General features: G+C 35.1%; 3 protein-coding genes across 6 annotated transcripts; all 3 read left to right on the top strand.

Moving 5' to 3' along the window:
* The first annotated feature begins 209 nt into the window (after positions 1–209).
* Positions 210–4,990, top strand: LOC311073231 (uncharacterized protein). Its single transcript, XM_084098751.1, has 4 exons — positions 210–319; positions 2,665–3,058; positions 3,450–3,518; positions 3,607–4,990. Exons 2-4 carry the CDS (start codon positions 2,734–2,736, stop codon positions 3,885–3,887), a joined length of 675 nt encoding a protein of 224 aa, XP_083954877.1. The 5' UTR covers positions 210–319; positions 2,665–2,733; the 3' UTR covers positions 3,888–4,990.
* A 712-nt stretch (positions 4,991–5,702) lies between these two features.
* Positions 5,703–15,286, top strand: csad (cysteine sulfinic acid decarboxylase). Of its 3 annotated transcripts, none has more exons than XM_084098739.1 (15): positions 5,703–5,798; positions 5,984–6,134; positions 7,695–7,825; positions 8,179–8,305; positions 8,464–8,554; positions 9,508–9,730; positions 9,832–9,911; positions 9,996–10,050; positions 11,396–11,512; positions 11,672–11,736; positions 11,849–11,930; positions 12,124–12,323; positions 13,104–13,155; positions 13,257–13,346; positions 13,434–15,286. In XM_084098739.1, exons 2-15 carry the CDS (start codon positions 6,119–6,121, stop codon positions 13,605–13,607), a joined length of 1,503 nt encoding a protein of 500 aa, XP_083954865.1. In that variant the 5' UTR covers positions 5,703–5,798; positions 5,984–6,118; the 3' UTR covers positions 13,608–15,286. The 3 variants fall into 3 exon arrangements, 1 of the variants encoding a protein (XP_083954865.1); XR_014604119.1 differs by lacking the exon at positions 5,703–5,798 and having other exon boundaries at positions 5,998–6,134; positions 13,434–13,828; positions 14,390–15,286; XR_014604120.1 differs by lacking the exon at positions 5,703–5,798 and having other exon boundaries at positions 5,998–6,134; positions 13,434–13,974; positions 14,390–15,286.
* Positions 15,287–15,390: 104 nt separating this feature from the next.
* Positions 15,391–23,364, top strand: znf740b (zinc finger protein 740b). Of its 2 annotated transcripts, XM_084098749.1 has the most exons (7): positions 15,391–15,517; positions 17,449–17,603; positions 18,464–18,673; positions 19,697–19,831; positions 19,951–20,080; positions 20,173–20,291; positions 22,020–23,364. In XM_084098749.1, the coding sequence occupies exons 2-7, from the start codon at positions 17,559–17,561 to the stop codon at positions 22,188–22,190; spliced, it is 810 nt and encodes a 269-aa protein (XP_083954875.1). In that variant the 5' UTR covers positions 15,391–15,517; positions 17,449–17,558; the 3' UTR covers positions 22,191–23,364. The 2 variants fall into 2 exon arrangements, with proteins under 2 accessions (XP_083954875.1, XP_083954876.1); XM_084098750.1 differs by lacking the exon at positions 17,449–17,603 and having other exon boundaries at positions 15,410–15,517.
* Positions 23,365–25,178: the final 1,814 nt, after the last annotated feature.

The raw sequence follows: 25,178 nt of genomic DNA, 5'->3' as shown, positions 1-25,178 counted from the left end.
CTAGATTGACTAAAGTGCAGAAGTGTAGATGTTTCATCTCACTCCCATTCATGACTCATTTTAAAGTGGGTGAATCACAAATTCAGGGAAACTTTAAGTTCAGTATGTCAAATCTGTAGAATAGGATTAATTAGAATAAAAAAGAAGGGGCACTTGAGTTGCTGATAGTGAAAGTCTGCAGACAGAAATAGCATTAGTTGTAGGTAAATGATTAACAATGCCTGTCCAGAAGGCGGCAGCAGCACTAGATGTTTTATCAATATCATATTACATGCGGATGAAGTGTGGATGAGACATCGTTTCCCTCCGCCAGACTGAGGTAAACAAAACTGACTTTCGTGCTTAAAGACTTTCGAAATGCTATTTCATTAATGTGTGTAGAGTAGCCTTCAGTGATTTCTATTTCTCTGTGTAGATGAAAAAAGCGCTGGATTTCAAACTTTCAGTTTGCTACAATAAAAGATAACCTGAAAACAACGTGACCGCGCGCAAATTTGCAACCCGTAACAATAACGCTGTTTTATTTTAAAACGGAAGAAGATCGGAACTGAACGCGCGTGCTGCATCAGTTCATGAAATGAGTATCTCTTTGTTCTTTTCCGTTTTTCGCGCGTCTTTTTGCTTCTCTAATGATGCGAGTGTCTGCAGCAAGGTGTTTGTAATCGATATGCACTTGTAAATAAGGCAGTTTAGGCTATTCTATTATTCCTGAGCAAACAAAAGCTCTACTAATTTAATAAAATGTGCGCCATCGTCGTTTATTGAATGTAAACAAAGATGACGCAGCTGTGATAGTGAAGCACTAAACTGGAAGTCCCCTACAGATAATGCAGAGGGAGATGCGCCATTCACACTTATACACCAACAATAAAAGAAACATTGCAGAATTATTCGATTAACGTGTGTGTATTCATCACGTGCATTTAGCCTTAAAATCTATAAGCTATGTGTAGGCTACTTAATAATCTGGAAGTGATAACAAAGAGTAGGCTAGCCTTTGTGCGGTTTGTAAAAACAACTTGTCAATGGGAGGGACTCATGATGAAGATACACACACTTCCTTCAGCTCCACCAATGATGCTTCAGCTACTACAGTCAAAGGAGGTCATCTGTTGATCTGTTTTATATTACTGCTTATTGCCACAACACCAAGTATTTTATTACACGATATATTTTATTTGTTTCATCTTTCACTATATTATTGTATTTTATTATTAGTTATTCTATTTTTTGATATGTCTATTAGTGCAATGCCTCAATTTTCACTAACGGGGATCAGTAAAATATTCTCCTATCCTATCTATCAAGTCCTTTAGTTCTGAATTTTTCAGCGTTTCATATAGGTAAAAATGGGGTAAGAACCATATGGGGAATAAATGATTTATTTTTAAAATACATTTATGAACAGATCAGTGTTGGGTGTAGTGCATTACAAGTTGTGTAATCAGATTACTTTTTCAAGTAACTGCGTTACTTTTTCAAATAAGTAACACAAGTTACTTTGTTTTCCCATTTATTGACTGACAGCTCTCCTGTCCTGAGAGAAATCAGGAGTGTGTGCAGAGGCGTTGTGTGTGAACATGATGGTTATTGTAGTTCTAGACTAAATGTTAACATGCATTTACTCATCTCACTTGCACAAAAAACAGACTCAGTGTCCCTCAAAATGAATAAAAACGGGAATGCAAACTCAGAATTTTACGCAACCTGCAATGATTAAGTATGGTAAATAATACAAATATACTTAATGTATTTAATCTCACTTTATTAAACAACGTCTTTGCTGCTGACCTTTGATGATCCAATTCAACCATACGAATAATAAAAAATTACTTTAGATAAACATCACATTGTGTTTTATTTTCTTTGTTTTCATTTATATTTAGTAAGAGTGTCAAGTTGAGTTGCGCTCTCTACTGTACAGGAGTGAATTTGCATTTCCATCAGCCTGAGGCTTATTCATTTTACTCATGGTGAGAAAAGGCCCTGGTGAAAAAAATGCATTACGCAAAAAAAAGTAACGCAATTAGGGTACGTTTACACAACGACAATATACTAAAAAGGGAAAGTTTTTTCCTCCGTATTTTTCGCATACAGATGACACCTTTGTCAAAACAATCCCTGTTCAAATGGATTGCGAAAACGACTAAAAACGCTGTATTATTCATGCCAGGCCAGTAGTTGGCGATGTGACTTTGTAAAGAAACATGTAATATGCATGCGCATGACGTCACTGTTTTCACAAATTCGCGTTCTTGTAGTTTACACAGAAACGATAACGATATTGTTTTCAAAAACTTCCACTTTGAAACCCGTTTTCAGAAGTTTGTGTTTTCAGACCCTAAAAACGCCATTGTCGTGTAAATGAACAGCCAAAACACATACAAAGTTATCCATTTTTAGTTGAAAACTCCCTTAGTTACTTTTTAAGGGAGTAACAATATTGTAACAAATTACTTGTAAAAGTAACATATCATAACTTGAGTTGTTTAAAGAAAAAAAAAACGTAAATATTTATTATTTTCATTTCTTACAGATGTTGATTAACCAGTTGGAAAAAGGATTTGATATAATTTGCTGTAGTTAAAGTGTTGTGGTTATTCATTTTTATATAATTATATACGTTTGTTTTTTAAAACAATTTAATTTCTGGTTTTGTTACAGCCTTAATCTTCATTTTCAAAACCAGTGTCAAATCCTGGTTTTCACACCACTGACCAAGCACAAGAGGCAATGGAAGGACCAGTAGATGGCACCAAGTTCATTCAGAAACACAAGCTAGCTCTCCTGCAGGCCCTGATGGGAGATGCAGAGATCCTGCTTCAGCATTGCCATGCCCTTGGCATACTGTCCAATAATGAGTACAACAACATCAAAGACCTTAACATGCGTTCAAAGCAGGTACGGGACATCTTGGATTATGTGATTCACAAAGACAACAAGCATGCTCTGAGTTTCCTCAAATTGCTGAAAACACAAGACATGCAAGAGACATTTCCTGAACTGCAATTCCTTCAAAAATTGCTAATCAACAAACGCAAGACACCAAATAACACAGGTATGATCTTATAAACCATCCGTTATCTACTATGAAGACATTAAGACCTATTGTAATGTGTCAAGTCATTTAAAAAAAAAGTTTTTATTTAGAATTTCAGCAGAAGATAATTTGTAACTACACTTTTTGCTTTAAATGACATTATAACAAAAAAGTAAAAAACAAAACAAAGATTCACATTAAAGTAATAATAATTAAACAGAAAGACTGAAATAAATAAATAGAGAGAAAAAATCAAGGTTACTTTTTAATTTTTACTGTATTATAGTAAAAAATACTGTCTTGCAATGATTTTTGAAATTTACATTTAATTAAATAAATGCCATCATAATGTATAAATACTCTATCTGGATAATCTATTAGTAATTTGAAAATGATGTTGGTTTATCAGAGACGACAGCCAAACGAAGGCATGAGGTGTTGGAAAACGATGTTCTACAGGAGCAGCTGTCTATAATCAGTGAGTCACATGCACACTTCTGCTTTGCATCTTCTGTTCAGCTTCGTGTTCGCACGGCTGCATTACGTAACTTTGTTTTTTTCCTCAGAGCCCAGGATGGTGAGTGAGAAGGAGATGATGAAGGTGGCCGGCTGCATTGGGAACAGCTGGAGGCAGGTGGGCATAATGGCACTAGGTATGAACACCACCACTCTTCAGCAGATCGAGGAGGATAACAAACTGCACCAAGAGCGGGTTTTCGCCATGCTGCGCAAATGGAGCATCCGTGAGAGGGATCAAGCCACAGCAGCCCGTCTCTATTCCCTCCTAACCCAAGAGGACAACGGCGTAGACCCCCGAAATATCAACTTCCTGATGGAAAAAAACTGAGTCCACAGAGAGGACTGCATTTATGTAGCACTTTGCATACGTACACATGCAAGCACACCACTAGAGGGAGCTATAACTGCCATTCAATTATATTGAAGAACGTTTACTTAATTCACAATACATTTTTGTGTTGGTTTGTTTAGTAAAAGCCATGAATAAGGTCAGCTAAAAGCTTGAAATAATATGGAAACGTTTAAACGCAACAAGCTAAAATGCGGGTATTTCAAATAGTTTTCTTAAACCTTTTTTTTTAGGTTATTTGAAAATATGCTTAATTTTTTTTTAAATGTAATGCATAAATTATTTTTTTAAAGGGGCAGGACTGAATAAACTTAGACTTTTGAGTGTGGATTTAAAAAAAATTTTTTATGGCATTATTATTACTTATTTGATCAAGTTACGTTCCTACCTTTTAAATTGCACTTCACTGTGTGTGTGTGCTTTCTGGAATATAATAATCTTTACCTAACAATATCAGATGAGCCTGATTTGTACCGTAGCAATTCTACATTTCCTTTTTTTTTTTTTTTTAGTAAATGAATGTGAAAGCTTTTATCTAAGTCTTAAAACTTGAACCGATTCCATGAACAGATAAGGAAGACTCATGTTTATGATGGAAATGTACAAAGATTTATGTTCCAATAGAGGCAGCTATCTGGCAACATAACGGCGACCTTCGCTCTCTCGGCAAGTATCACGTTATTTCACCCTGATGCATTTTCACCCTGATGCATTTTCACCCTTGTTCACCCTTGTTTTGCCTGCCAAGCAGGTGATAGGATTGGAGGCGGAGCTTTGTACAATTCCATTACACAGGCCAGTCATTAAACAGCGTCTAGTCCTTGCAGACTTCATGGAATCTTTTTTTTATTTGATAGATTGCAACCTTATGTGGGAACATTCATTTCAAATTCTATCATGCTTGCATTAATTGGAATATTTCATGTTACTTTCTCCTGTGATTGTAATTTTATATTGATTCTTTTTTTTTTTTTTTTTTTTGTCCTTCTAAATCTCATTTCCATTTTGTAAATAATTGATCATGTTTCTGGTGTTGGATTATTTTCAAGTAAATATAAATAAAGAGGACAAATTAATCATTATGATGAAAGAGTTTGGGGTTATTTCTTTGTTGTTGTTTTATAGCCTATAGTTTATTGTGTAATTAAGATATTTGTCAGATTTACGGTATTGTGTTTATTGTTTTATAGGCTATAAAATCTGGCTCCTGGAAAGGTTTTATTTTTTTTATTTTATGAATCTCTATCTCATCTGAATCTTTGTATCTCATTTACCTCTTTAATTTCATATTGATTCAGCTTTGATCTTACAAGTTTTAGTTAACCCTGGATCATGTAAGGTTTCTTTTGTATGGACAAAACATTAAAAACTATATGGAATTGTAATTAACTTTATCATGAGGTTGATATCATTTTTTAAATCGAATTTCCAATTCATTTTTATTTTTCAAAATGAGTATGAGCTGATGACACCGGTGTAAATTGTGCATACAAATATTCCATAGGAAACCCTTTTTCTATAAGATAACAGATTTTTTGAACCCTGTGACATTCCATTCCTCTCTTGTGAGTGAGTGTGTGTGGGATCATTGTGCAATCTGACAAACATACGTGGAGGCATATATCTTTCTTTCATCAGCAAACTCAGTCTCATTTGAACTTAGAACAACACCCAGAGTTAGGAAGATGTTGAACGTTGTACCCCTGTTTTTCAGCATGCATTACCCAAATGAATGTGTGTGTCATTATATAACATATAAAGCTGTTGTACTGGTCATTCTTATTGGTTGCTTGTGTGCGAGACAGTTTTAGCACAGTAAATATATCTGGCCCCCTTATCAACTAAGATGCAGGACCCTGCCAATAAAACCAACCAATGGTTTCGCAGAAGGTAAGAATACTGGAGATATTTGAAGAAATCAAACAACCATAACAGCCATGAATAATTATGTTACTAAAATAATTGCATGCAACTGATAGCCTATCATAACTGGGTTTTTAGAAAGCTATTTTTTCTTTTTAAGTTAAAGATTGATTTTTTTTGTTGACACCCATATCACTCTAATCCAATTATAGGATGACACTTGAATGACGAATCGGGCGTGCGCATCACGTATATGAAGGCTGAGGGTCTCGAGGCATCCTAACGACATCAGACAGGCTACAGTAGCATTTCATGTGCTGAGTGCAGAAAGGACACGATAGATCACAATGAGTTCATCTAAAGGTGAGAAGTTGGATTGTTCTGTTTTGGATGCATGCATGCATAAAGTTTATCTTAAATGCACTAATTTCTTAGTTTTGCTGAATCGTGCGTTTCAAGCTGATGATGTAACACTGTCCGCGTGAAAAGTTTCATTATATTTAGAAGCAGGGGAAAAGTTCCAGCTAAAGTTATATGGGTTATAATGGTGAGCAGTCGATGAATGATGCATTGTTTAGAAACTATTGCATAAGTTGCAGGAATTGCTACGTGTCGCCCCTCTAAGCCCTTGCATCGACCACATTGGGATAATCAAGAACTTCCTAAACAGGAAGAAATATTTTATTCCGCTAGTTTATTTCTTAACAAATATGGGGATAAAAAAAACAACTTTTTTTTTTTAAAGTTGCATATTACAGTTAAATCTTTCTGTCTTTGAATCTTTTTACAGCTGTTGTGCTCTTTGGTGTCATATTTCCCAAAAGAAGAAAAAAATAATTGGGTCGTCGATGACGTTTTTCTCATAAAATATCGCGATTGCTACAGTGGAATTAATGCTGCCTTCACATCATAATAATCACGACTTCAGAAGTCGGAAGTAAATTTTCGATAACACGTGAAGGCAGCATTTTAACGCTTATTGTAAAATTGACTCTGTTCTGACTGGATGTGCAAATCAATAGACATTTTATCACAGTGGAATTGATTACCGGAAGTGCTCGTCGAAGCAGTGTATCGATTCTTCCGGTTATATTGTATGCAGTCTAGTAGCCTATGCGCAGAGTTGCGGCGCTGCTTGGCAACCGTGAATAGCCAGTACAAGTTCATCTAAAGTGGGACTTCAGGTGAAGAAGGACAGACGCGTTTCATGTTCGATTGCCATTTAAACATAACATACACGAATTATATATCATAATACAATAGGCTACAATGTAAAGAAATATACAATCATCCAAATTTGTTATTGTGTCTTTTAAATTAAATAGATAATTGAATCCTGTTTTACGGTTTAACAATGTCCAAACTGGAAGATGTTGATCTTTTTAGCAGAGACATTAACCTAATTAAACTTTTTTAAAAGCAATTTTCCCCCCATAAAAATTTGCATATGAAAAACAATCAATTTTCTTCAACTAAAAGTAACAAAAACTTGAAATACTACAGACATTTTTAAAAAGCAAAATCCTTCTATAAAAAAATAACAAAATCTAATACAAAATGATTCAAAAACTTTTAAAAACAATTTTGTCGCTTTATAGAAAAAACTTTTTTGTAAATTTTAATTGAAGAAAAATGCTTTAAAAATGTTTTTCATTGTATTTAAATATATTTTGTCACTTTTTATAGAAGAAAATTGCTTTACCAAAATGTTTTTTGTAGTATTTAAACATATTTGCTTTAATTGTAAAATTAAAAATGATTTTGTTCAAAATACCTTATCACATAGAAATTACATGAAATATATGTATGTATAATATATTTAATTATTTTTAATAGGGTTTGGAAAACACCCATATATAATATTTGATTAACGCATATATTGGTTTATTTTGTGACACATGTACCTTTAAATGTGTTTCACAGCATATATGAATGGCCATGCCAAACTGGAAGAATCAGACATGTACGAGTCGGATGGGAAGCTGTTCCTTACTGAGGCTTTCGAAGTGATTATGGAGGAAATACTTCACAAAGGAACTGACCTGAAAGAGAAGGTTGTCTTTTAAGAGTTTATCATTTCATTTAACAACTTCTGGGTGTTCCCTATCTTATCTTATTTCTTCTGAGATGTTAATAGTCTTAAAGGGATAGTTCACCCAAAAATTCCAAACCTGTATGAATTTCCTTCTTCTGCTAAACACAAAAGAAGATATTTTGAAGAATATGGGTAACCAAACAGTTGATGGACCACATTGATTTCCATAGTATGAAAAAAAAAATACTATGGAAGTCCAGAATAAAGAAATTCATACAGGTTTGGAATAACTTGAGGGTGAGTAAATGATGACAGATTTGTCATTTTTGGGTGAACTATCCCTTTAAGAACTGCGTGCCTTTGCATTCACAGGTGTGTGAGTGGAAAGATCCAGATCAACTGAGAGCTCTTCTGGACCTCGAACTCAGAGAAAATGGAGAATCTCACAAGCAGTTAATGCAGAGGGTCCGAGATGTGGCGAGATACAGCGTTAAAACCTGTAGGTTGCATATGTTGGGATCGCATTCCCCTATTTATTCATATTAGCTGTCGTCCTGCATGGGTTTTTCAGTGGTTTATTCTGAAATGTTTACATTTGCTCCTCCCAAATCTTGAATATGTGGTTACATCCTCATCCAAAGCCTTTCTCCTTCACAGGTCATCCTCTGTTCTTCAATCAGCTGTTTGCTGGGGTGGACTACCATGCATTGACAGGACGGCTCCTCACTGAAACCCTCAACACCAGCCAGTACGTGTTCATGTTAATATGTTACAGTGAAAGTGCCATCGTAGGTTCTCAGGAGTTGTAAATGAGTCTATATGGTGTTTTATTAACTGATGAGCGCATCAGTGTTAAACTGTTACACTGTTGCTGAAGTGTTCCATTAAACCCTGTTGTAATAAGTAACTTATCAGAGCACTTGAAGTTATCAGATGACACAATCTGACAACAGCATGGAGCCACGTAATCATATAGCCTGATCTAAAAAGTGTATTGATTAGAGATTGATGAAATTAGGGTCTGGAATTTTGAGATAATGCAAACAGTGTTGTTATATTATCTAAAACTATATATCAGTGCTGTCAAATTGTATATGTCAAATATGTATATGTATATATATGTGTGTCTGTATATAATTAAATTATATAAATAAATATAAATTTATACCCACACACACACACACATATAATAGAACATATATGTATATATATAATATATTTTTTATACTCTGCTAAATGCAATGGTGATGGACAAAATTATATGTCAATGCTTTTGCATTCTCTCGCAAATGTTTTGCATTCCCCGAGAAACTTTGTGTTTGCTTGCAAAAGTTTTGTGTTCTTTGCGAGCGGCCACAAACGTTTTGCAAGGGAATGCTAAGTTTCTTAGGGGGACACAAAACTTTAGAGTGGTGCGGGTATGATGTCACTTTGTAGGCCAATCGGCAGTTCACTGGTTCCCTCGACAAAAACCCAATACGTTTTTTAAAAGGGTTTTGGATTATCGCAAAAAAAAAAAAGCTCTGTAATCAACAAATGTATATGATACTTACTGATCATTTTCAGCAATAACCAACAGCAGCAGATCTATTCAAATTCTTAATAAATACTATAATAGTATATTAATGATACTTAAATAATACTAATACAAATGCATGTGCATATCATGCCTGACCAATACGCAGCGTACTGTTGTTACAGATACACCTATGAAGTGGCTCCGGTGTTCGTCCTGATGGAGGAGGAAGTGCTCTGTAAGCTCCGCTCTCTGATTGGCTGGTCAGAAGGAGATGGGATATTTTGTCCCGGAGGTTCCATATCCAACATGTATGCCATGAACGTGGCACGATACTGGGCCTTCCCTCAAGTGAAGACAAAAGGCCTGTGGGCCACACCACGGATGGCTGTATTTACATCACGACAGGTACAAAGACAAGAATTACTTATTCTAATCTAATCTTAGATTTAATAGGGCACGTAAAGCAGTATTGTGTAATATTTTTTTTCATCATCTTTTTTTTTCAGAGTCATTACTCAATGAAAAAAGCGGCTGCTTTTCTTGGTATCGGAACTGAAAATGTTTTCATTGTACAAGCGGACGAGAGGTACAGGTTCTTATCTTATCATATTTTGGAAAACCAGCGGTTCACTTTAAATTGTTAAAAAAAAGTTTCTTTGTTCCACCACAGTGGCAGCATGATACCAGAGGACCTGGAGGCTAAAATCGTGCAGGCGAAATCACAAGTAAATATTTAAATGATATGGTAAATTAATACATTTAATATACAGAACCATTTAAAAGTTTGGGATCAGTAAGCTGCTTTTATATGATTAAAAAAATCCAGTAAATTTAGTAATATTTTGAAATATTATTACAATTTAAAATAAACATTTCTATTTTAATATATTTTCAAATATAATGTATTCCTGTGATGCAAAGCTCAGTTTTCAGCATCATTACTCCAGTCTTCAGTGTCACATGATCCTTCAGAAATCATTTTAATATGCTTGGTGCATTTCTTATTATTATTGTTGTAAACTTTTTCTTCGTCGAAGCAGAGACCAGGAGACGTTGGGATATCTTTCAAGCAGAAGTTACTCTTTATTGAGAACTCGCTGTGCGTCGCTGTAGTCATCCAAGGCTCAGCACGGTAGAGTTTATACCTTTCAAGGGGGAGGGATTACATAGAGGCGGAGACAATCTGAACAAAGCATGCAAATGCAGTACAGGAGTCAGCCCTTTACCGGAAGTTCCCCAGCCCTGATCTCATCTGCATAACAGTGTCATTCAAGTGCATATATGCTAATCCAATCAGCCTGACAGTATCGCCCATACCGTCACATTATCATAGAGACAAAGCCTTGAGCTTAACTTGGGACACTGCCCAATGGTCAGGAGGTGCATAAAGACGAAAGGTTGATGTCAGACACCTGGGTTGCTTTACTTAATCTTCGTTGAATCTCATCATCTATACCTCAAAATGATAAACACAATGTACAAAACTTTCTCAGTTTATATACTATTGTATACAAACCTAGATTTAACATTTTATAAATTTGTAGTCCAACATTATCAATGTTGAAAATAACAGTATTCATTTTTTACTGACCCCAAACGTTAGTGTATATAATATTAAAATGAATTATTATGGTTAACTGAAATATTGTGTATAATTGAGAACATGGTTCACTATAAAAATGAAAACTCTGTAATGATCTATTATCTCATTCCAAACACGTATGACTTTCTACCTTCCGAAAAATTTAAAAAGGAAGTGTTTTGCTGAACGTCCAAGCTGTTCTTTTGCATGAAGTGAAAGCAGACAGTGACGATAAAGTCTTCTGAAGACATGAGGAAGATCCCAAAATACACGTCTGCTTTCTTGATAATTGACAAAGAGCAGCATGAACTTTACGTGAAACATCTCCTTTTAAGTTCTGTGAAAGGAAAAAAAAGTCATACAGGCTTGGAACGACTTGAGAGTGAATACATGCTGACAGAATTTCTTTTTAAATTTTTGCATGAACTATCACTTTAAATATCCAAGAGTCAAAGGTTAATGGTGTTTGGCCAATGTGTCTCCTTCAGGATGCTGTTCCATTTTTTGTTAATGCCACAGCGGGTACCACAGTGCAGGGCGCCTTTGATCCTCTGAACCGCATTGCTGACATTAGTGAAAGAAACGGCATGTGGATGCACGTTGACGTAAGTGAAGCGTGGTTACCTTATGCAACATCATTGTGCAACACGTCTATATGCTTGTGGCCCCCACTTTAAAAGTATCCAGTTGTTTGCACTTAAAATATTCACATAGCATATCTCCCTTTCCTAACTGTTACAGTCTGGATCTCTCTCCTTTTACAGGCCGCTTGGGGAGGAAGCGTGTTGTTTTCCAAAAAACACAGACATCTGGTTGCAGGACTAGAAAGGTTTGAGCTCTGCACACTCTGAGCTAGTAGAATGAGCCCTGGATAAAATGTGCTTTGAATAGAGAAATTGCCTGACTGAATAATTTAATATTTCTCTTTTTTTAACACTCAGAGCAAATTCCGTGACTTGGAACCCTCACAAAATGCTTCTAGCGGGCTTGCAGTGCTCTGCCATTTTGTTCAGAGATACCACGGTATGAAAGCTTGTGGAATGTAGAAATCCATCTCTCTTTTTTTTTCTTTTTTTTTACTTCTAAGCACATGCAAGTCAGTTCATGCAATGTTTTTGCTTATTAGTCAAAAATGAAAGTTGTATATTGACTTGCCCGCAAATGCATATTTAAAAGTGCAGTGCACTCATTTTATCCACTGCGTCTCAATCTGTAGGATTTGCTAATGCACTGTCACAGTGCCAAAGCAACCTACTTGTTCCAGCAAGACAAGTTCTACGATACAAGTTTAGACACGGGAGACAAATCCATCCAGTGTGGCCGTAAGGTGGATTGTTTGAAGCTCTGGTTGATGTGGAAGGCAATAGGAACGCACGGTCTGTCAGAGCGAGTGGATAAGGCCTTTGCCCTCACAAGGTATTTGATGCATCGGTTGGATGATGTTGTTGAATAATACATTATCAATCTTTTTTTAATGTTGCATATTGTGGAACACTATTGACTTATATAATAATATAAGTCAATAGTGTTCCACAATATGCAACATTAAAAAAAGATTGATAATGTATTATTATAATATTATTATTAATAATATTATAATATAATATATTATTATATATAATATTATATAATATAAATTAAATATAATATTATTATTATTAAATGCATTGCAATATATGATTAATATATACAATACCATTAAAAAGGTTAGGGTTGGTAAGATTTTTTTAATCATTTTGGAAGAAGACTCACAAAAATGCTCACAGAAGCTGCACTTATTTGAATCAAAAAAACAGTACAAACCATTATATTTTGAAATATTATTACAGTTTAAAAAAACTTTTTTTATATTCTAAAATGTAATTTATTCCTGTGATTTAAGCTGTCATCATTCCTCCAGTCTTCAGTGTCACACGATCCTTCAGAAATCATTTTGATTTGCTGCACAAGAAACATTTATTATTATTATCAATGTAGAAAACAGTTGTGCTGCTTAGTATTTTTCTGGAAAACATTTTTTAATTTTTTTGTTGTTGTTGATGAATATAAGTTCAAAAGAACAGCATTTATTTGAATTAGAAACTTTTGAATAAAATAAAAGCATATTTAAAAAATATATATTTAGAATAAAACTGTAAAATTATTTAATATATTTATATGTATTTATTTTAATATATGTATTTATTTATGCACCAGGTATTTAGTTGAAGAAATGGAGAAAAGGGACAATTTCCAGCTGGTCTGTAAGGTACAGTGTTGCACTGCATACAAACCTAAAACAGTATTCTTATGTTTATGTAAATATGATTCATGTTTATATATTTCTCTACGGTGTGTTTTTTCCAATAGGGGCATTTTGTGAATGTTTGCTTTTGGTTCATTCCACCCAGTCTGAGAGGGAAGGAGAACAGCGTGGATTACCAGGAAAGGCTATCAAAGGTCAGCTTCGCTTAATTGTCGGTGTAGCAGAGAATTGAATTATTACACATTGAATTATTGCATGTCGTTTTCAATGTACACCATCAGGTGGCGCCAGTCATCAAAGAGAGAATGATGAAGCGTGGAACAATGATGGTGGGATACCAGCCCATGGACGAACACGTCAACTTCTTCCGTATGGTTGTTGTTTCACCTCAGCTGACCACCAAGGACATGGATTTCTTCCTCGATGAGATGGAGAAACTAGGGAAGGACCTGTAATTAGTTTGAATATGAATGGTCTACCATTATCCCCTCTCATCCTGTCACTTTTAAATTTGCGATTATCTAAAGGTTGCTAAAACTCATTTTGACTTATAAATAGTGCATAATACTGACTTCATTGACAAAGCATGCAAAATTTTTTGCATCTACAGAAGTCATAAAGTGAATGAATCTCGTAGATTCTGGCCCACATACACTACCATGTAACACTACACTGAGTTTGGAATAATAGTTTTAATTAATAATTCATTTTTTAATGTTTTTTAAAGAAAATCATTATGCTCACCATGGCTCCATTTATTTGATCAAAATGCAACATTTTGATTTAAAATGATATTTTTTTTATATATTAAAAGTTATTCCTGTGATTTAAGCTGTATTTTCAGCATCATTACTCCAGTCTTCAGTGTCACATGATCCTTCAGAAATCATTCAAATATGCTGATTTGCTGCTCAAGAAACATTTTTTTTTTAATTTCTTTTATTAATTATGTTGAAAACAGTTTTTACTGCTTAATATTTTTGTGAAACGTTAGATACACTTCTATTAAAAAAAAAAACTATTCAGCAAGGATGCATTTAATTAGTCAAAATTGACAGTAAAGAAAATTATAATGTTACAAATATTTCTATTTTAAATAAATGCTGTTCTTTTGAACTTTCTATTCACTAAAGCAGTTTTCAAAAAACAGTTTTCAACATTGATAATAATAATAAATGTTTCTTGAGCAGCAAATCATCATATTAGAATGATTTCTGAGGATCATGTGACACTGAAGACTGGAGTAATGATGCTGAAAATTCATCTTTGAATCCCATTTTTAAATGGTTATTTTAATTTGTAATAATATTTAACAATATTTCTTTTTTAACTGTATTTTGGACAAATAAATGCAGCCTTGGTGAGCATAAGAGACTTATTTCAAAAACATGAACGCATCTGAATTATTCCAAACTTTTGACTGGTCATTTCATTTGGCACACCTGTCTCCACTAATGAGCTGACTATATAGATCAGGTGTGTTAAATAAGGATGACATCCAAAATGTGCAGTACAGGGGCCTCCAGGACCAAGTTTGAGAACCACTGCTGAACCTGTCTGTAAACCTGATGTCAGCAAACCTGAATTGGCAAAAATGATTTACTGGCGGAAAGCATTTCTGATTGGCTAAAGCTTGGGCCGGTCCCCCTTTCAGAGCCTAGGGCTGTCACAGAGACAGGTGTGATTTATTAGGACACTCATTTCAGTGAAATCTGTCAGAAAATAGGGTGATTTTTGTGTGTGCTGTTCCAAAAAAGTAGCTTTACATTAAGGTATGCAAAAAATTTGTATTTTAGTGAATTTATTTGATTTGTTTTGCTTATTTGAGGATATTTTAAAAATCAGATGATTATAGTGACTAATGAGAATTTGTGATAATTTGTGACTGTCATTTTGTTCAACACAATACATGGGTATATAGGTCATATGTAGGTCAATATGTGATAGGCTGAATATTTTCCTTGAAGTTGAAAGCTTTATTCTGTGTTTTATTTTGCTTTGCGATTTGTACATGAAAACACCAATATTTGTCACAAGAACGTTTGCGTTATAAAGATTATCAAATATGTTTTTAAAGTCTAATTTCGCAAGCAGCTCAACATTTTACACATTAATAAAATACATTTCTTCATAACACTCGTGGACTTTATTTACACCGGAAGCGTGTAATCTTTTGCCAGTGTGGTGATCACGTGACAGCGATCCGCCGTAAAAAGCAAGAAAGAAGAAGAAGATCACGTGACACATGCTCTCCCCAGAGAGCACTTCCGGTAACGTTTCCTGTGTTTGTAAACTGAAAAAAAAAAAGAAAAAAAAAACTGTTCGACAAGAAAATATTGGGCTACAGTAGAAGAAGAAGAGTAAGGTAAAACAAATACGTGCAGGCTGCGATACTACGTTTATTAAACCTATAACAGCATTTAAGAAAATACTTAATCGCTCTGAAATGTGAAGTTAAATAGACGATGAACTCACGCCCTGTTGTGATGTAGGATGAATGGAGGAGTTCACATCAGTAATGTGTTTACAGTTACAGACTGAAGAAGAATGCATTTCACTCTCATATTGAGATTATTGATATCTGAATTCACGCCCTTTGTTGCTTTTAACTCGTTAACACCTGAATTATGTTCCACAGACACAGAGATTGAGAGAACAAATATAACAATGCATTATCTATACTCTAAATTCAGACATGTTGTGAAATGTATTATTTTATATGATTCAGATTATTGTAATAGTTATTTCTGGTGTCCATTACAATAGACACTGGTTATGAACAGTAGGAACATCCAGATAACTGTACACATGGACAAGTTAATAAAGAAAACTTTAAATACATTTGATAAATTGGTAACACTTTAGAATAAGGTTTCATTTGCTAACATTAGAGAACTACATTAGCTAACATGAACTAGCAATATTTCTAAAGCATTTAATAATCTGAGCTAAAGTTAATCTCAGCATTTACTTAAATGTGATTAAAATCGAAAGTTGTATCTGTTAACATTAGTTAATGAACCTGAACTAACAATATACAGTCATGTTTTTTACTAATTAATGTTAACAAAGATTAATAAGTACTGTAACGATTGCTCACTGTTAGGTAATATTAGTTAATACATTAACTAATGGAACCTTATTGTAAAGTGTTACCGATACATTACAAAAAAAAACGTTAATGCTAAATTATTGTACTTTTCATGTTTTAATTCAAATGTTTTTCTAAAGGGAAATAGGGAACATTTTTGACAATAAGGTCCCATTAGTCAATGCATTAAGTTTCATTAACAATGTGCAATACATTTGTTACAGTATTGATTAATCTTTGTTACCGTTACTTTATAAAAATTCAACGCTTTATTGTTAGCTCATGTTAGCCATTAAATAGAATTTACAGACACCACTTTAGTTTTAAAAATGTATTAGTAGGCTAAATGTTGAAATTAAAATTTCTGCAATGCAGTTAAATGAGTTATAATGGAGTGTATTACATAGATGCAAATGAGTTGTTCTCGTAAAGTTTGTAGATTAGATTGCTTTCTGTTTGCCATGTGATAAGACTGTCCTGAAATTAATTTAACCTCCAGGACCCTGTTGGCTGCCAAATCCACTCACGAGCCAAATAATGCTATTGAACATCACAATATACAATATTCACCCACTCACCTTGATCTATATGTCTTTTGATTTATTGCAATCATACTATGTTAATTTTGTGTAGTGCAATTACTGTCCATGTCCAGTGCACTATCCATCCATGGCTTCCATGCCTCATTTTGTTCATTTGTTTATATTTGTGTTCATCTGGATCTTTGAGGGTGAGTTAGTCAGACTAATGCACGGGAATATGCAGTGGAAGGGAAGATGGTGGTTGAAATAAATCTGTTTTTAATTCCAGTGAATCCCAGAATCCGACCAACCAAATCCAAAATCAACAGGGCATAGACGCTCGGATGTATTCCTAGCATTTCAGTTTGACAGAACCAATGAGAATCCACTCCACTCGGTTTCAGTTTTGAGCTGGTTTGTTTCCAGATGTCATTTAGGGACTCTTGACGCCTGGAAATGTGACTAGCCGAAGCCAAACTCTTACGGCTTTAAAAACACAGCCCTATAAGCCTATATAAACAAAGGTTTGGCAATGCAGACATGGAAAATGTCTGATTCTAGCGAATAAAAGCCGTGATTTGTCCACGGTTGACAACTTCTGTTAGTGGTGGGCTGGATGTGTGGCAACATCATAGACAGAGATGGATATTACCCTGGCTTCATATCCCCCCCTTCTGTTTCTAGGCTTGGGCCCCTGATGATTGGGGCTTGTGTGGTCTCTAAACATTCTCGCTGCCCAGAGCGAAGCTCTCTGTACCCCAACACACACACACACACACACTCTCACCACAGCGATGTCACACCTTTCCAACAGCTCAGTGCGAGATCACATGAAGTGGGTCAGTGTTTTTTTCTCTTCTTCATTTGCATTTTCTGCATTTGTCCACATTTGTTTGAAAAATATATCCTTCATTTTCCTTTGATTGACTTTTGTGTGTTTTAACGTTTCGTAATTCACTTCCACAGTCTGACTCTGTCTGTGACACCAGACTTTTACACAAGAGTGTTTAAGAGTAATGGGATAGATCTCACAAAAACTGTCAAGAATGTGTCATTTTTTAGAACCATTTAAGTTTTTAATTATTATTTTCATGATAATTAAGCACATTTCTCCAGTAAAATGAATTTATACATCATTGTAGTATAAAAAAAAAAAAAAAAATGTTACTCTGTTCTAGTATATTTTTAATGCAGTACACTGAAAAATGTAGTAAAAAAAAAATGTCTTCCTTTTTAAATAATGTAAATTAGATTTAAAAAGAAAACACTGGACTTATAATTTTTTAATTTGCTCAGTTATGAAAATGTCATACTGCAAAAATCTTAATAGTCCTAAAATTATTATTTTATATTATATTTGCAGAAATACAATTAAAAGCATTTTTAGGATTATTAAGATTATTTCATTATGATATTTATATGTTGCAACATAATAATAATAATAATAATAATAACAAAAAATCATAATAAATGATTAATTATTATTATATTTTGTGGTATAATTTTCCCTGGACATGTTCTTGACATAATTGCACTGTGACCTCTGAATTAACTTGACAGATCTTGACTGAAAAGTATTAATTATGTCTTAAACTGGGTCACATTTGTGGCAGATTTCAAGCCAAATGTCCAACACATCAGATTAGTGACTTTGAGCATAATTTTTAAAAGTGTATGTTTGTGTTTGTGTGCCACACAGGCTGGGTTGCTGGGCTGTGAAGCGGTGCTGTCCAGCATGGCACTCATGCAGGCTGGCTCCATGTCCAGTCATAAGAAGATGGGCTCTCATCTGGGCCAGGGACAGAGAGAAAACCATCACAGCCACAATCACAGCCAGAACCACAACCAGGACACACACAGCCAACACGGCCACATGGTGCTGCCCTCAGGAGTCAGCTGCCCACCACTTGTAAGAAAAAAAGACATGGATCACATTGCAAAAGAAAGTCATATGGGCTTGGAATGAGTTTTTAATTTGTTTGGTTAACTATTCATTTAAATGTTGAAAGTCTGGAGCTGATGCTAAGGTCATGGGCTCATTTCCCAGGAAAAGCAATATGAGAAGCTTTGGATAAAAGCATTTGCCAAATGCATAAATTATTAAAAAGACCATTATTAAAAAGGTTGGGAACAGTAAGATTTTAAACTTTTAAATGCTTTAATTCAGCAAGGATGCATTAAATTGATCGAAAGTGGCAGTAAAGACACTTATACTGTTATGAAGAATTTGCATTTTTAGTATAGGTAAAGTATAGGCTGTTTTGTTTTTTTGCTTTATATTCATCATAGAATCCTGAAAAAAGACGTATCATGGTTTCCACAATAAAAAAATAAGCAGCGCAATTGTTTTCAATATTGATAATATTAATAATATATGTTTCTTGATCAGCAAATCAGCATATTAGAATGATTTCTGAAGGATCATGTGACACTGAAGACTGGAGTAATGATACTGATACTGACTAATAAGGTTCATTAGTTAACATTAGTTAAAATATTAACTAACATGGACTAACCATGAGCAATACATGTTTGTTACTGTATTTGTTAATCTTTGTTAACGTTAGTTAATAAAAATATAGCTGTTCATTGTTTGTTCATGTTAGTTCAGTGCATTAACATTAATACGATTTTAATAAGGTATTAATAAATGTTGAAATTAACATTAACAAAGATTAATAGATGCTGTATAAGTGCAGTTCATTATTAGTCCATGCTAACCAGTGAATCTTATTGTAAAGTGTTACCAAAAATTCTTACTGACCCTAAACTTTTGAATGGTGGTTTGTATTTAAATTATAGATGCTGGATATATTTTGTTAAAAGAACTTCTGAAACTGTGTACTGATTTAATGTGAATGTTAACATCGAATAGCTTGAATGTTATTTTTCATTCAATCCGGTGACCTTATATTCTCTGTTTTTGGGGCAGCTCATCCGCAAGGATGGAGAGTTTCACTCATCCAGGCTCTTGGATGAAAAAAACATGCAAGCCAGACAGAACGTGCAGCCAAAGAAGAAGAACAGGAAGTCTGGACTTCCCACCAAATTGAGAGAAAAGCCCCAGGCATGCGTTCAAATCTGTCTGCAGGATTGCCCTGCAAGTGTGCCTGTTTATCACATTTACACACTTCCGCTTGTATTCGTATCCCGACTGACTGCTCTTTTCGTCTGTGTGACGTGAAGGTGGAGATTCCTGAGGTTAATGACGATAACTCGCTCGGCTCTCAAGTGCAGAAGAACTTCATATGTGAGCACTGCTACAGTGCTTTCCGCAGTAGTTACCATCTCAAACGCCACATTCTCACCCATACGGGTACGCCACGAGCCTTTCCGCTCTCACATCATCTTACGTTTCATATAAAGAGATGCATTGAGTTAATGTGTGTACATCTGTGTGTGTTCTAGGGGAAAAACCGTTCGGATGTGATATGTGTGACATGAGGTTTATTCAGCGCTACCACCTGGAGAGACATAAGCGTGTTCACAGCGGTGAGAAGCCTTATCAGTGTGACCGCTGCCAACAGGTGAGACGTGACAAACACAGGCAGTTGTATTCACAGAGAGCATGCTATTTGCTTATGTTTTTATGATAGGACAGCGAATGGCTTCATAATGGGAGCTTAGCATTATGTAGGCTGCAGCAAATGACATTCACAACCCATTTTACATTCAGAATTCTCAGTGAAACATCAGGAATCGATTTGATCATGAAAAGTGGTCATGTTGTCAGAATGGATAGAGGCGGTTGAAGGGGAGGAGCTGAAAAATAAGATTACTTGGTAGCTAAAAAAAGAAAAGTTGTTTAAAGAGTAAAAGCAAGAAATTACATTTAGAAGAATAAATTAATACATTTTTATTTGGAATGACGTGCACTGGATAAATTGTGCACAATAAGACCAGAAATATGAATGAATAGAAAGTTTTTGATTTCATGTTGACATTTCATGTTGATTTTACCTTTTATCTTATTGCTGCTGTCACGGTGACAGCAGATTATTAACAAATTCATCTTAATGCATGAACTTTTATTAGCGACTATGACTGATTTATGTCAGATTCAGCCCGATTATCAGTGAACTGAAACCGTTCTTTTTACTTAATTATTTGTACGGTTTCTCAAAGTGTTTAAGATTAAGGATTAAGTTGAAGATCACGTAGACGTTTATGGTTGCAAGCCATTAAACGGATAGGCTGGACTGATGAAACTTGCGATGATTAGTCTACTATTAAAGCATGAATTTGATGTAATCAATAGATATACATAATATTCAAATATGTAGTTCATAGGGGACATAATGTATTACATCATGAAATAATATTTAAACCTATAACATTTTGCATTGATAACTTTTATACCTATGACATTTTTATCTCACAATTCTGACCTTTTTCTCGCAATTCGGACTTTATAACTTACAATTGCGAGTTTATATCACAATTCTGAGGGGAAAAAAGTCAGAATTGTGGGATATAAACTCGCAATTCTGATTTTTCTTTTCAGAATTATGAGATTTAAACTCAGAATTGCACAAAAAAAAACTCTTTAAAACTGGACACACACACTACCATTCAAAACTTTGGGGTCAGTAACACTTTCATTCAACAAGGATGCATTAAATTAACCAAAACTGACAGTAAAGACATCTATAATGTTACTAAAGATTTCTATTTCAAATAAATGCTGTTCTTTTCAACTTCACAACTTGGAAAAAATGTGTCACGATTCCCACAAAAATAATAAGCAGCAACTTTTTAACATAAATGTTTCTTGAGCAGCAAATCAGCACAGAAGCATCATGTGACACTGAAGACTGGAGTAATTCAGCTTTACATAACAGGAATAAATTACATTTTAAAATATATTTGCACAGAAAACTGATATTTTACATTGAAATAATATTTCACAATATTACTGTATTTTTGCTAAAAAAGAGAGCTTTGGTAAGCATTAATATCAAAAACATGAACATAAAAAAATATAACTGACCCCAAACTTTTGAACGGTGATGTGCATTTATATTAAATGCACTCTGTAATTCATATAATTGAATGCACAGTGATTACAGAAGTAAGAAACCAAATAATTACCGTATTTACAACAAAAGAACACCCTAAATGGCATGCGGGAGCTTTTGACTCTGAGAATCAGTGAATCACTTCATTAAAAGCACATCCAAAAGAACCAGTTCATAAAACCGCCTGTCTTCTCTTGTCAAAAATGGGACTAACTCTGAACCCCTTCTATCACACAGAACTTTTCCAGAACTGACCGGTTACTACGGCATCGGCGTTTGTGTGCCGTGGGCATCCCTAAAGAGGAGAACCAGCCGTGCTGTGAGGGACGGCCATATTCTCAGGACCCCTCCCAGCACACGGCGTCCTGGAGCCCACTGCAGACAAACAACAGCAGGCTGGCGGTGTGACCGCCTTCCGATCGCTCGTACAAACCTCTTCCCAGCAAACACCACCTGAACGGGGGATTGAACCTGTAAACTGTTTAAAGACTCCAATATGTCCAGCTCTGATCCATGCGGCTCAACCTCAGTGGACTCTGGGAAATAGCATATTTTGTATTTTAGATGGTACTGTGATCAGCAGGCGGGTTAGTTGTGCATTCAGTCCAGGCAATAATGACGTCCGGTAGTTTAGAATCACTTCCTTTTTGTAGTTCCCTTCGGAGCGCTGTAGATTGTTGGGATTCTCAGTGCTACAATATTAACCTGTGAACATCTTGAGCCGTTAGCACTTGGCCTTTTCGATCAGAGAAGTTAGCCGTAGTGACAGTAGACGCATTCTGGTAGGATACGCTTTCTCAGTGTGCACATCAATTAATCATTTCCTATTCTCATTACATACTGTGATAACGGCTCGTGACCATTGACCGTTTTACACAGGCTTGTTACGGTTTTAGCAGAAACATCTGGAACATCATCCATCCTACATCCACAGGAGAGCTCATTTTTTGTGAGCTACATTATGGTGTCAAGCTTTTGAAGTTGGCCTTTAGGTCAACATGAACACTGACTTTTCTTTGGGTATTAGAGAATGAATGGCAAATTTCGTCACAATATGATGTGACTCATGCGATAAGTCTGCTAGCATCTCAGTTTCTCTTCTAAAAGTCACTGGATCGACAAAGCCGAGCCAAGAATAACAAAGCAAACCTTTTAACAGGTTGTACAGTTCATAGAGAGACAGATGTTTATATAAAAACCGCTAGTTTATCGCAGAGGTCTCGTTATGTTTCATATTACGTCAACCTCAGCCCTTGAACACGGACTTCTGACGCAGTTGAGCTTGAGTTAATATATTTTTTCAGCGTTTTAAATAATTTAATTAGAAACCGTAGTAGTATTAGACAGCAGTTTCACTGTATTTTTTTACATGTACATTTTGCATGGTCCTTTCGTTAAGTGCGTACCGTAAAAGGTTCTTGTACTGTGATTGTTTAAAAGAATGAGATACACTTGTTTTTGTAAGAACATTATTTTGATCCATTTGTTTGGTATTTTTTACCAATCTCTAACGCGAAGTTTATTCTTATCATGTTAGACACCTTTTAGTGAGGACCTCAAATTGACAATAAATTTCTTTTCTAAAAAAAAAAAAATCCAGCTTCTGTTTTTCTCCACACAAGCTTATTTGTACTTGTTATTTTTTTTTTTGATGAAGTGGTAGAGCATGGTGCTCTTTGTTAGCACAAAGACTATGAATTTTGATTAAAAAAGGTGATCACAGGGAGTAAAGTGATCAAGTGTATACGTTGAATACACTGCGAGTTACTTTGGATAAAAGCATCTACTAGATGTATTAAATATAAACTGTTCTTTGTAAGAAATACACTACCGTTCAAAACTGTGGGGTCGGTAAAAAGTATTTTAGTCTCACCTAGGCTGCATTTATTTGATGAAAAACAATAAAAACAGTAATATTGTGAAATATTACTACAACTGTAAGTTAGTGAGGGCAAAGCTGAATTTTCAGCAGCCATTAGTCCAGTCTTCAGTGTCACGTGATCCTTCAGGAATCTATTAGCAGTGATGAAAACAGTTTTGCTGCTTAATATTTTTGTGGGAGCTAAGCTTTTTTTCAGGATTTTTTGATGTTTAGAAAGTTCCAATATGGCATTTATTTAAAATAGAATTATTCAGTGACATTTATAAATGTCTTTCCTGCAAAACAATTTGATGCATCCTTGCTGAGTAAAAGGATTTATTTTAAAAAACAAAATCTTACAAGCCACCAACTATTGAAAGCTAGTGTGCATGCTTACCAGCAGGTGGTGTAATCCACCAACTTTCACTGTGTGCCAAGTCATATAAATCCTTTAAAAGTCCTTAAAATGATTTAGCAGAGTTTTTTGGGGCTTTATTTCCGCTGTCATCATTCACTACCTACATTACTAGCATATATGTGCCTAGATGTACATATTTGGTTTACATGCTATATAAATTACACAGCTGTTTCGGTATGATCCAGTAGAGGGCGCTGTGTTCCTTGGCATGTAAGTATTACTAATGTCAAAACAATTGGGACTAGTGTAGTGTAGTTATACTCGTTTAGCTGTATTTTGACTGCAGACAGTATTTACTGCGTATGTATTTACTAACCCACTATAGAAGCAACTTTCATTGCAGTTTGGGAATATGAGGGAATTACTTGTATTGGAAAAAAGAGCTTAATGCTGGCAAGACGAACTGATATTTCCAGTAGAAATGTAATGGAGTGAAACGTTCAAGGCAGCTCAAGCCGCATTGCCAGCAAGGGAGACAGAGTTAGACAAAGAGTCTGGCTTTGTGTTGCTTCAGAGAGGCCATAGTCCTCTCCTCTCTAGCCTGACTGCTGATCCTGATTTATAACACCCGTGGGCTGAGAGCACTTAACACACTCGCTCTCAAAGCCAAGGCGGATGAGAAGAGAATTTAGACATGGCAGTGCTACGTTCATACAATTCGAACGGTTAAGAGAGACCCTCAAAACACTGTTGAAGGTTGGCTTTGTAGCATGTGCAACCATTTGTATACCAGCGACACATTATTATTTGAAGTCCTCATTAGGCCTACTTTATTTCACATGCAACCCTCCTCAAAACCCTTATCGTAGGGCCTATTTCACGTCAAATCGCATGTAGAGCACCATTTAAAGTTTAATTCGTAGATTAATCAACCTTCTATACGCCGCTGCAGCCATCGGTCATTCTGCTGACAGCGTACCTTTACATGTTAATTAACAATGATATTAACCAAGCAGAGGTCAGCGAGGTTGCCATCTTCATTAAAATTTCAGTCTTCCCGGATACAGCTACAATCATGAGGGATTAATACAGTGGGCCCAAAATGATGGATATATTAAAGTGTTGCTCTTCCTTTTGGAGTGGTGTAGCCTTGCCCTTGTGGTTAAATGTATGGGCT

Source organism: Abramis brama (genome assembly GCF_963993115.1).
Source record: "Abramis brama genome assembly, chromosome: 22".
NCBI classification, from domain to species: domain Eukaryota; kingdom Metazoa; phylum Chordata; class Actinopteri; order Cypriniformes; family Leuciscidae; genus Abramis; species Abramis brama.
This window is presented reverse-complemented; position numbering and strand designations above follow the sequence as displayed.

Coding starts and splice junctions, on each gene's coding strand:
- znf740b (XM_084098749.1), top strand. CDS start 17,559: ATGTCACACCTTTCCAACAGCTCAGTGCGAGATCACATGAAGTGG. Junction 18,674..19,696: donor GAGTCAGCTGCCCACCACTT/GTAAGAAAAAAA, acceptor TTTTTGGGGCAG/CTCATCCGCAAGGATGGAGA. Junction 20,081..20,172: donor CCACATTCTCACCCATACGG/GTACGCCACGAG, acceptor TGTGTGTTCTAG/GGGAAAAACCGTTCGGATGT.
- csad (XM_084098739.1), top strand. Junction 7,826..8,178: donor GAACTGACCTGAAAGAGAAG/GTTGTCTTTTAA, acceptor TTGCATTCACAG/GTGTGTGAGTGGAAAGATCC. Junction 13,347..13,433: donor ACCAGGAAAGGCTATCAAAG/GTCAGCTTCGCT, acceptor GTACACCATCAG/GTGGCGCCAGTCATCAAAGA.
- LOC311073231 (XM_084098751.1), top strand. CDS start 2,734: ATGGAAGGACCAGTAGATGGCACCAAGTTCATTCAGAAACACAAGCTA. Junction 3,059..3,449: donor CAAGACACCAAATAACACAG/GTATGATCTTAT, acceptor TTGGTTTATCAG/AGACGACAGCCAAACGAAGG. Junction 3,519..3,606: donor GGAGCAGCTGTCTATAATCA/GTGAGTCACATG, acceptor TTTTTTCCTCAG/AGCCCAGGATGGTGAGTGAG.